Genomic DNA, 12,969 nt, shown 5'->3' with positions numbered 1-12,969 from the left:
GGTCACAATGCAATGTGTGCAAGTGACAAACAGCCACGACACTGTTTACAGATCAAAATTTGATGTGTTTAGACATCCATGTTTGCTTGCTTTTTTGTGTGAAGAGCTTGCACTGTTATACCATTCAAACAGATTTCAGTGTTTGGTTTTTCAACAGCGCATTATAGTTTTTTTTCCGTATCAGTGAGCATTTTCAATGTTTGGGAGTGAGTAGCACATAATTTATATATACCATAATTTATTTGAATTCATATTGTAATAATTTAAACCACAATTTAAATTCATCCAATGTATACATTTAACAATTTTTATTTCTTATTAAAATAATCTTTGTAATATTATGTATTAATGAATGAAAATATGCATAAATATTATATTACTATATTTAATATGTGTCTAATATTCACTTAGAGTAAAAACAAGACAATAAATCGGTTGGTCGATGGTGTGCATGCGGATGGGGGCCGTACTAAACACCTGCCAGCCGATGAGCGCGTAGGCATTCATACGTATTCGTACGCATACAATCCACGAACCAAATCATTGTTTTGTTTTTACTGTACCTAATTAGAGTGGATCAATTTGAATTTTTAATTTAATGATTTTGGGTAAATACAATATTTTGGGTAATACAGTGTGTAAATACAATGAGTTTGGGTAAATAAAATGATTTAACACTGAAATATTATTAGATTTTGCACTAAGTACAAATCTTTTTTTTTTTGATTTGCTTTTAATAATTTTTGAAATATAAGATTTTGCATGATTGCATTGTGATATAATTACCCATTATATTATATAATAATTAATTAATAAGTTTCTAACAATTTATAGACGATTATTTTTCTTTTAATTAAAATTAAAAATTGTTTTTTTATTTGCATATTGGGATGGGGAAAGAAAAGCCACCAAACTGGATTTGAGATCTCTATTTTCATATAAAATATTGAACATTCATCCCTTGTAATATTTAATTATGTCAAATACAAACATTTTATCCAATAAATCTAGTACAAGATTAAAACTGGTAAATGAGTGTTTCTTATTTTATCCTATCCTATATTAATTCTATTCACTTACTATTATTAATAATTATAAGTATTTTACCTTACAATTAAAGAATCATTTATATAAAAGCATGTAGGTATAGGTACTGCGATGTAACTTTAAAACAAGTCTAAATATATTATAACAGAAAAATTGAATTTTTCCAATATGGCAACATTTCACAAGTAAAAAGAATTTTATGTACCTATTATCGCAGCACGTATTTGTGACTGTTACAAATTGTTATAATACGGAGATATTTAAATGAAGTGTTTATTTAGATTTAACTTTTAGTTGTTAGCCCATTGCACATTGGCGAAACTAATTTAAATGAACCTAAAGACGTGAGAATAAATATGATTATTTTGTGTTCTTTTGAATCCACGGCATGAATGTTGTGACTCTGGAGTATACTCCGGGGTATTGTCCCTTTCCGCAACCGATGCCCCATGAAACGACTCCAACTTGCGTCCACCGCCCTCCTTCACCTACCATTAATGGACCTCCAGAATCCCCCTGTAATACCAACAAGCGAGTCTTAAAAATATATTCAAATATGCAGAAGAATTTTACATGATTAGCAAAATAGATATGCATTTTAGATCGCCGAGAAAATATAAGAGTATCACCGACTTTGAAACAGATAGACTCATTTTGTATATAAAGTTTTATACTGAACAAAAAAACTCAGTTAGCTGTGTACGGCAATCAATTTTTTGTGTGCGTGCGCACAAACACCTTGCAAAGATACTTATTACTCAAATGTTGTTAATCAAGCATTCTCAACTGACTTACATAATATATACAGAAGACAATTCGTATAATCGCATTGAATTTGTGATTATTGTTAAGAACACCTTTTTTATGTAATTTTCTCTACAAGAATATCTTCGTATGTAATACTTACACTACAGGAATCTTTGGTCGCTCGGCCGGCACAAATCATATGGTCGACTATTCCACCTGGAGCAGCTGACCCATACTTCTGTCTACATTCAGCATTTGTCCAAATCGGTATTGAGACTTCCTGTAAAACGCCGGGTTGTGGACCACCTTGAAAATAAAGAAATGTAAATGATATTAAAAATAACCTTATCAAGATTTTGCTATTATTCTCTCATCTACGTAATTCAATTTAAGTCCGGGTTACTAATGCCGGAACTGGTTCCAATTCTCTTGATTGTTCACGATTCATGTTCTCTGATATATCAGGAGTCTAATTACAAAAACAGATAAGTCCACAATTCAATATTAGTGGTAAAGGTCATTTTTGTGCGTCAAGTGTAATAAATACACTTGGCTGGTTTTAACATTTGTTTTTTTCCATTTTATTTTCAAATTAGAACAGTCTGCCGATTTCTATTATGCAATAAATATTATACGAAAAATAAAATTGGACATTATTGACTTTATTAATTATCACTGTTCATATATTATGATTTTGGCGCATTTTTGAAGCCATATATAATTACATTTTTTTTAGCTTTTGAACATGATTTATTAGTTTTTGTTATTAGACACTTTATATATTCATGTATCGAGGCCCCTTGCAGCAGGAAAGCTTGACAATCGTTATTTCATAATCTCAATTACTCGGAAACCTGCTGCAATTCTATCATATTTCTGTGTTTAATATGAATCTATGAATACATATCAAGCATACTGCCGCGAGGCCTATCTTGGGTTTGATTATGTATTACACTTTTGCAACAAAATATTTATTATTAAACACGATTTTCTGAAGTACACTGAAGACAAAACAAACAAAATGTTAGTAATTAATTAATCTATTAAATAATGACATTCTTTTAATTAAAAATAGTTTTATTACTTTCTTTGAGACTTCCCCATCCAATGACCGTTGCAGTGCTGCCACCATAAAGAGTACTTCCGTAAGGAAGGCAAACTGGACGCACTTGGTGTGAAAAATGTACTGGCGAATCCATTGTTAATACCGCCACGTCGTTATACTGAAAGATAAAGAATAATAACACACCGATTAAAATTAAACTGTGAAATATATTTCGATATGCTTGTTGAAAAAATAACAAATTAGTGAGAAGGCAAAATAATATATTACTATAGTCCGACAACATAAACGTTAACTTTTTGATGTTCCGTTGGGTTCGGCTGTTTTCGTTTTCGGCCAGTACAGGAGTGTCTAAGAAGGGAACAGCTCGTATTAAACGTAGCAAATCGTCAAAGTTACTTTCAATATGATTAATTGTTATACTACTGTCCACAACAAGATCTCGGCGATAACAGAAGTTGCTGTAGTCGTGTGTAAAAGATATCTGTGTTGTCATTTTTTGAGAAAACAAATCCGGCGAAATTAGGTTTTTAGTTTAAGTATAACAATTCTATTCTCAGTAATTCATTGAGAAGTCCAATTATTATTCTATAATTAACAATAGAAAAATAAATTAAAATAATTTCACATCTTAATTATTATTATTCATATGCTAGTTAGGTTAAATAATACTGGGTAATTATTGATTTTGGAAGGAAATAAATCAATAAACCCACATGAACTACTTATATTACTGCAGCTATTTATTATTTAAATAATTAGAACACAAATTATAACTTAATTAGTAGAAAGTGAACAGTATACGTCATTTATCAAATATATCGATGACCCAATCATATTTTTTTATAATTTACAAATAATGTCTTTTATTTGGTATTTTTAGTAAAATTGTTGTAAAAACACAGAAAACAATTATCACAATATATCTAGCTATCATTATAATTGTACTGTTTCTTCATCACTTTTATATTTGGTCACATTAAAAACAATAATTTCTCGTGCTTGTCTTTGTAAAAGTTTTTTGTAATACTCCGATCGAGATGGAGTATTCATTGTAAAACTGGGAATATTATATTGTATCGTGTAAAACAGACTTTTCACACAGACGCAGCGTATACACACCTACTATATGCGCACGAAAGTAAGTGTGCTTCTGTGCAGGTCCGTCCTTAAGTTCTATAACTATAGTGAGTAGTCACTACCCCTCAAGACATGAAAATTCAATGTTCACTATGTCAAATTTGAAAATAAATGTCCATTACCTTTAATGTAAAATAGATTAAAAAATATTTTAAAATTTCAATAACCTAGGTACATATATAATATTTAATTTTTATAATAAATCAATTCTTAAAATAATTATTAATGAATCAATAATGTTTTACCAGAGTTCTCATGTCGAATCCTCTATGCCGCACTACTCTCTTAACACGTTTTTCTACATGACGTATTTCATTGTTAGTTCTGATGTCGTGATCACCCAATTTCACAGTGACTCGTGCTACATCTGAAGATGTCATTCTGTAAGAAACAATGGGCTTTTAATATAGTAAGCCTCACCTAGCCGTGGGTGTACAGAAAAGACTCATAGAGACTTGAGGTGGATCCCATCACCATCGATTAAGACAGTGTAAAACAGCACGTTCTTTTCAATCACCATCTTCAGAGGTCACAGTTCATTTTCAAAATCAGGAAATTTATACTACTTACGTGGCAACACAGTGAGCTGCGGTGAGTATGTGGATTTCATCAATCAAGGAGCCGCCGCAAAATTGTCTGCCAGCATTGAATAATCCTGCAATCCATGGCCACTCATTCGGGTCTGCGTTATGTCCACCGACAATTCTTTCCTGGTCCTACAATATTTGTAAATTTGAAATATAACATTGTCTAACTAAATGACAGATTTCTATTTTATTCATATTTAACCTTTTCTACTCTGGTCAATTTTTTTCAAAACGTATTAGGTACTATGATCGAAATTCGGGACATTCTTGTAGAAGTTTAAAGTAGGAAACTTGTGATGTTTATAATAAATAATAACTTAATACTGATCCAGCGCGAGTGAAAAATGTCAATAAATTTGTCTGCAGTACCTGAATATACAAGAAAAACTCTTTTTCTAAATTTTTGATATTTACAAAAAAACTTCATTAGATTTTTAACTAATAAATGATACTGATAATATGACAGTCATGTTGAAATTATTGTATGTATTGAGAATATCTAATAATAATAATGTACAAGGAGTTAGAAAAATACTAGTTCCATAATACAAACAAATATGGTCACTGTAGCAAGTGGAAAAAGCATTAAAAGTCTGCCCCTTATAGGATATTACGATAGACTGTCTCAAAAATATTTGAAAATTGCAAATATTTAATCAGGTGAATAGATAAGTACATCAATTTTTCCAAGAATTTATTTCAGCGGTTGATAATAATGTAAATTTGATGGTTTATCCTGCATGTTATAATGTTTAACTACATTTGTTGGCAATGCTTGCACTTTTGATAAATCGGGGAGTAAATGTAAACCTGCTCTGGGCCAGACCCACTGGCCAATTGAGCTCCCTTCTAGAATCTGTCTGGCCAAGAGAGTTCAAAGAGTTAAAAAATAATTACATTACTTCCTCATATACAATGAATACGATATGCACACTCGTAGGGGATCATGCATATTATATGATGCCACAGCCTAAGGAATCTGATATAGTGCGATGATTATTGTGAGAAGGGGATAAAGAGTTATAGGTATACAATGTGATGTCACAAAACTAATACAATATATATACCCATTTTTTCTGCAAGATAATTGTCTGTGTGGTACTTATTAATAATTTGAAAGTATGTTGTAAACATTATGACTTTTTGATAAATATAATGCTCCCATTTATATATTATATTATATTAACTAATATATCATTTTTTTTTACCTGGTAACCATTTTTTGATCCACAAGACATGTGGTCGGACAAAACATGGTTTGCATCTGTGGTAAGAACTGGTGAATTGGTAGGTCTTCCAGTCGGTTTCTGTTGAAAAAATAAAATGTAAAATAATAATTATTCATTAATTTATCATAATACAGTAGTATTACCAGGGCTTTTTTGTAATGTAACGTGGTGGAACGGGGTTCCGGCACCTTTTTTCACAGTATTTTTAATGTTTGAAACATATCCTGAAAAACTATCTTGTTTGATATATTGCATTGAATTCTATTACCATTTCTTCAAGTGAATGTGAACGCGAATTTTCGCAAATGAATCTAATTATTACCCCACTAAGAGCTTCGTTGAAGACCAAAACAGTTTCCGTACCTTTGTTCATCAAACGCATCAGACTACCTTTGACACTTTTCGTTCCTATCAAAATACGTTGATCGGTGGTTACTCAGTGGAAGACATTCGGCCATAGACTCTAACACTAATAAAAGGAATCGAGACAATTTGCCAGAAGAGAATTGGACCGAACTTTGGAAATCACCATTGCCACCACAAAGGGGGGGGGGGGGGGGGGGGGGCTGACAGGGCTCTAGCCTGTGAGATCGACTAGATAAATGAGTTAAACGCACATCAAAAATTTGCTCTAATCGTAAAAAAATCCCCTGCGGCGTTAATTTCCTTCAGGCGTATTAACATTTTAAAATATGTGGTTATATAATTGCATTTTTTGGTTAATGATTGTTAATAAACTGAATACCCTTAATTTTACCTCGAACGGCATTTAAAAAACGCTACTAGGTATATAGCGTCACACTGCCTTTAACCTTAGTGATAGGTAGTGGGACCGCCAAAGATCCTGGACTGGGGGACCGTTTCAGTATGTGGGGGCCATGGAAATCACTATATACTTTTAGTCAAATATATGATGTTTTTATAATTTTATTTTTTACAACTTTAGTTGGTTATTTGTCTTAATGTTTGTTTAATTTTTCGTGCGCTTTGTGGCATAGGAAAAGTCACTTTAAATTATATTTGAATATAATTTACTTTAGTAGTTAAGAAGTTTGTCAATAAGTGCGTTCCGGCACCTTTATTTTTTGAAAAAAAAACCCTGAGTATTACTAACACAGTGTCGTACTTAGGTAAAGTGCCGCCCTTAAGCAGACTTAGAATGCAGCCCCCTTTCATTTGTAGTTTCAAATTATCTAAAAAATCATTAGGTATGTAGGTACCTATTTTATTATTTATTTTCGGCTATGTTAAACAGACAAATAATGTGCTAAAACCTTTAAATTTACATTCACACTGAGAATTCGAACATTTCTACGAAATCTATTCTCAAACAGTGGTGGTTTTAGGTATATGGAGGCAAATTTGTGAATAAATTAAATTGCCTGTGTGATATAAACTGACGCTAAATTTTATATCACAGTGGGTATTAAAGTACAATTAGGTAAGTATAGTTATATTGTCAGGATTTTTATGCTTTGATTTTTTTTAAACTGAGATGACACTTCCTATTGATGCGAAAGCAGTGACGTCCCTAGATAAAATGCCGCCCCTAGGCAGCGCCAAAATGCCGCCTCATTTGTTCATACATTATTTTTATCATATCTTTCATGAGTCCACTATCTAAGAAATGTGTTGTATGGATACATTACTAACCAAATATCAGACTAATTTTATTATTCGCAAATCTGTACGTGTCGTTTCTGGTCACCAAAGACGTCGAAGAGCAACGGAAGTAAACTAGATATCGCAAACCCGACAAAACAAGTGAGCTGATTTTTTAATGGAAAGATTTATTTTCGTTGTTACTAAGTTAAGGTACTTAGCTATTTCTATATATTCCAAATGATTTTCCTCAATTTGCCGCCCTTCGAGTAACTGCCGCCTCCAATCGACGCTCAATATGCCTACCGCCACGGGACGTCACTATGCGAAAGCATCGTCTATTATCACCAATGCTTTCAATAGTTATACTATATTTATATTCGTTCCTTTATTCGCCACCTTTTATAATGTGCCATCCCTATGCAACACATGACATGCCCACACCCACGGGACATCATTGTACCAACACAATAGTGCATTAATGTTCCCTCCAACGCGCGCTAATTATTATACCTATAATTAGTAGCAAAATTTGATTTTAATTAATTTCGGATATGTGAAATTGTCCATCGCAACAGAATCAATTAGTTTTTATATGTAAATTTACCGTAGCACTGATACAAAAAAATGTTTGGGGGTGACTTGTTGTAACGCCACTTTAAAATTTATGGATGACCTAAAAACTGGAATAAATTTCGATTAGCATAGTATTATTTACTTGTGGATTGAATGTAGTCATTGGAGGTCTGGTGGCCCATGTAGTATGCGGTGATTTGGTCGTAATTGGTCTACTTGTGGTTGGGTAACCAGGAATACCTGAAAATAATAAAAAAATATATTTCATTTCAGGATATAAGATATTGTAAAATTTGGTAGGGACATAAATTATTGTCCATGGGCATTTTTACTATTATCTTTGACTGAGAATGGTAGTCAAGAAGTGCTGACCAAGCGCTTCCGCAACTCCGATTTGTTTTGAAAACAAAACATTAATATCGAAGTGTATCATTTCAGTACATATTATTGTAAAGATGGAAGACTACATTAATAATATTGTGTGATTATATTGAGTCCTAGAAAATATGAAAAAACAAAATGCGTTCTTCTTGCCCAGCCGATTATACGCACGACCCACAGCCTTTCCAGAGACGGCTGCTTTACAAACTAGGCCATTGTAGATAAAAGTAGGTAAGTAAATAAAATTTAGAAAAGTTGATTTCCATGATGTAGTTGATTCATAATCTTTTTGCCACCGTGAATATAAGGTACCTATAATATGTTAATTATAAATATTACAAACTACAAAATTTCAACAATAAAAATATAACAATTATTTGTTGTACCGAAGCCAGGAGGGTGTGTAGGCGCTGAATGGTCTGGCGGGTGGGTTGGTAGTGGAGGAAGGGGTGGTGGCCATGACCCTAGTGCTGGTCTGGCCGCGGCAGACTCTTCAACAGGAGCAACTTGAGGAACTCCTCCGAGGCCACCGGTTTCAAGTGTTATTGGGCTGACGCAGCAGACGCCAAGAGTTTGAAAGACATCTGGCTATATTTGGAAAAATAACAGTATGGATAAGCTGAATAATAAGCTTATTATAAAAGCAGGCCGCAGGACCTTAATTAGGTAGGTAATTATATAATATAACTATCTAAGAATCTAAAAATATAGCATGTTCATATTATTTACTCAGTGTTCTTCAACCTTTTAACACCCGCGGATCGGTGAACATAGGATAAATATTTCGCGGACCGGTATTAGCCAGACATAATAATCATTATAGATAAAATTTTATTTATTTAATCTTATGCTGCTTTTTTGTAAGCAAGTTTGAAATACGTGGTTGCAGCATTGTTTCTGAAAGACGAAGCGCTGCATTAACATTCAATCGATTTCTCTGTTTGGTTTTTATTACTGACATAGATGAAAAAAAAATTCTCATAGGAAGTCGAAAAAATGACCAATAATCTGATCTTTATAATTCAGAGATGGATATTCTTTGTCAAGGGATATCCAAAATTGAGACAATGATTGCGTTTTATGTCTAGACACCATAGTGACATCAGACGATAGCTCGATCAACTTTTCTTTCTGACGAGGATCAAGTGCACATGATTTAATATCTTTCAAAAAGGGATTATTAATCCAGAGGTTAGAGATCCGCCTTTACGTAGGTAGGTCTTAATTTTCAGAAAAATATTTATTAGGGTATTCAGCAAACGCTTTTAAATGTTGGCTTATGATGTTGAATATGATTTTCTGGTTAATATCAGCAGCATTCAAAAATTATTCTCCCAGCATCTCATCTAGTGTGAATTCCCAGAATCGTATAGCGATATAGTCGGTCATTGGCATGGTGAAAGCTTTCGCGGAACGGTAATAAATTCTTGCGGACCGGCGTCGGTCCACGGACCACTGGTCGAAGAACACTGATTTACATAATATCAAACCTGTGTAACATGAGAAAATATGACATAATAATCGCTGAGCCAAATTTCAGTTTGTAAACGTCGGTTTAATAAACAAGAAGCCACTTCTGCACTTTTTTTTTAAACTAATAAAAATACATCTTTCAGTGACCCATTACACCAAACATTTAATACGCTGACCAGGGTTTTCTTTGAATTTTACTACATGCTTAGCAATTTATTTACCATATAGGGTAGGCTTTTAGATAATTTCGCATGGGTTTGCAACAGTACATCTTTTTTTACATTTCGTAAAACAATCAGGACCGTTTATTGGTGAGCCTATTGGTACTAGGCGGTATGCAGCCAATGAGGTTCAGGTACGCCAAAACGGAACGTGGACTCTATATGAATTTCGCTTGTAAAGGCGTCTCTATGAATGGGTACAGCTACAGCGCTCGAAATGGAAAATTTTACGAACCGGAGCGCTCGATAATTTTACGAAAATATTAAGATTGATATCTATTAGTGTGTTAGATTTTTTTTTATTATAATGACATATCTCGTCCAGACTGTCAAATTGATATTTTCACAAGACAGAGCAATAATTTTGAGGATTTTATGAACCAGAACGGCGCTCCGGTGCATTCCGGTCCATTTCGAGCCCTGGTACAGAAAAAAAAAACTTCTTGTAGTTAGCAGAGCGGGGGTAGAGATTCGTGATATAAATACACTATACAGTTTGATATATGAAAAAATACACATAAAACAAGTGAGGCAATATTCTAAAATGTATGTCAGAAAAATGTTGTTCACCTGTCTGACTTGGTCGTTGAAGTAACTGCAAGTGTCATAGTTTCCAAATAACCACGGACCATATGCTGGCAAGTTTGGAACCTTGAAATAAGGATAGCACTCTCTGAAGGAGGCGCACTTGCCAAGTTGGCCAGACGCTGTATAGCAGGGCGCATGTGGCAAGGCGGGGCGTGACACCCCTGCCACTCGTGTCAGCCAAATCTGACGCTTGTGTCGTACATGTCCCGATGCTGAAATCAAAATATAAACATAGGTGAGTAAGTAGGTATATAATAATGTATTGTTTTAATTTTGTTATTTCGGTAGTAGGTATTTGGCGAAATGTAAAGGATAAGATAAAGGGTAGTCTAAGCGGTTTGGTTTTGCTTAGCTACTTTCATAATATATCACCAAGCAGGGGGCGGCTCTCATTATCATCTCAAAAATACATTTCAGATATTTTTATTATTGGACATAATAAACCTACTTCATTACATAATTAAATGAACAACTTATTTAATTATTTATTTTATACATCTAAACCCGTCACTATTTTAGAGAGATATTTATTATTATTATACAAATAAATAAAATAATAATGATTGTAAATTATTTAATAACACAATGATGATCACGCGTAGAGGTGAGTTGGAAATACTGTCACCAGTTTGTGTACTTAAGTTTCGGATGAAACTACCCATACTCAGTATCTGTGGCCCAATAAACTTATTCCAAAAAACTTGTGATGATATCATGGCGAGTCGCTATTCAGTGCACTCGCCAGTTGGTATACTTTCAACACTATTGACATTAAATGTGCGCGAACGAGATAGCACTTGAATATAGGTATATTTTAATTTATTAGTATATTGCATTCGAATGTATGAATAATATGTCATACATTTTGTGTCTCAGCATAGTGGTGAGATGACGCACAGGCTTAGGCTTGTTATATGACCGCTCAAAACATGTTTAAAATTTAAAAAAAATCACTGTTATTCATTTTTGTTAACAAGAATATTGTGACCTAACAGAAAAACAACTCATAAATTTAAAATGTGTTTAAAATTTTATAATAAATGAGACTTTTCAACAAGCAGATCTCATCGTATTTTTAGCGATTCTATTGAAACCGATACACAGTCTGAGTTCCCTGAGCCGATACGTATTTCAAATACTAATAAGGAGTTGGTTTTAGTGTCAGTTGAGTATGAAACTTTTGTCGCATACGCACGCCAAACGCTCTATATAGTATTCTAAATACTATTAAGTATTTTGGAACAAGTTTATGTACTAAGTATTTTTTATACTGGTAGTAAGTATACTTAGTCTTCAAAATCGACCAGTTTTCTTATCTCTAATTACGCGGTATTCAAATAATTATTAAAATTAAATACGCTCTTTACCCGGTGACCTATGTAAAAATTAAGAAAGCTACTGCGTCTATTTTCCGCTGACTTGATCCCATCCTGTCGCCGCCGTACAAATCTCGTTCCACAAAGGATGCGAACGCATTAGCATTAGTATACGCATACTGGGGAGCGATTCAAATAACCCCTTAAAAAAACTCGCTGTTTGTCGTTCTTCAAAGCCGATAATGGTAAGTCTATACTAATTATTATTATTAATTAAGTTAATATTTTTATACAGATTTTTTTAAATGTGCTTCAGTAACAACACAGCTAATCATATTATTTATTCGAAAAATTACTCATTTCCCATTAATAAAATCACATTATTATAAGTAGTGTAGGTGTGTATTTTTAATAATTAATAACTGTACCCAGCCACCTAGAAAGTCGTCGAGGCGCCACTGTCACCAAGTATCTAAAACTTTAATCGCCGAAGCCCAGAAAGCCTCTAATTGTTAATTATTTCTGGCGTGAAAAGGGGGCAGAAGCCGAACACCAATGGAGTGGCGAGATAGATGGAGTGCCGAGGTGAAGAAATTCACTGGAGAATATATAGCATCTGCTACAAGCAAACAGAGAATATGAAAAAAAGAGATAAAATTGATCCAGAATCCGGTTGTATTCCAGAGTGATCACGAGCATCAGCTATAAAATGCAGGTGACGATGACGATGATTCCGATCCGTCAGTAACTTAGCACCATTGATATACTACTGGATGAATCATATGCTTCTTAAAATGACGCCCGATTTTCAGCGAGTCGGCCTTTGTTAAAACTTACTGAGTAAGCCCGGTCTAGCTTGCATCTTACTCTAACTAATAGTCAGCGCATGACGACTTGCTCTGTCTGTTTTGCGTTGCAGCCACCCTTAGGTTCACTATTCCAAGAACGCAAATTTAGTTTTACAGCTAGGGCAATACGGGTGAAATTCGGGAATCCATG

At 33.6% G+C, this 12,969-nt stretch overlaps 1 protein-coding gene across 1 annotated transcript in view; it reads right to left on the bottom strand.

Annotated features, from left to right (window-relative positions):
• Positions 1 to 914: 914 nt before the first annotated feature.
• l(2)k05911 (CLIP and Tryp_SPc domain-containing lethal (2) k05911) overlaps positions 915 to 12,969 on the bottom strand; it is a 33,457-nt gene continuing 21,402 nt past the window's right edge. The window contains exons 2-10 of the mRNA XM_085947439.1: positions 10,637 to 10,866; positions 8,759 to 8,960; positions 8,134 to 8,231; positions 5,793 to 5,891; positions 4,568 to 4,713; positions 4,243 to 4,378; positions 2,879 to 3,017; positions 1,955 to 2,100; positions 915 to 1,563 (exon numbers count right to left, since the gene is read on the bottom strand). Of these exons, the coding sequence (XP_085803565.1) occupies positions 1,408 to 1,563; positions 1,955 to 2,100; positions 2,879 to 3,017; positions 4,243 to 4,378; positions 4,568 to 4,713; positions 5,793 to 5,891; positions 8,134 to 8,231; positions 8,759 to 8,960; positions 10,637 to 10,866 (1,352 nt within the window). The 3' untranslated portion in view covers positions 915 to 1,407. The remainder of the gene's footprint in view (positions 1,564 to 1,954; positions 2,101 to 2,878; positions 3,018 to 4,242; positions 4,379 to 4,567; positions 4,714 to 5,792; positions 5,892 to 8,133; positions 8,232 to 8,758; positions 8,961 to 10,636; positions 10,867 to 12,969) is intronic.

Source organism: Rhyacophila brunnea, unplaced genomic scaffold (genome assembly GCF_057557595.1).
Source record: "Rhyacophila brunnea isolate RB1 unplaced genomic scaffold, BYU_Rbru_1.0 scaffold_2, whole genome shotgun sequence".
Lineage (NCBI taxonomy): Eukaryota > Metazoa > Arthropoda > Insecta > Trichoptera > Rhyacophilidae > Rhyacophila > Rhyacophila brunnea.
This window is presented reverse-complemented; position numbering and strand designations above follow the sequence as displayed.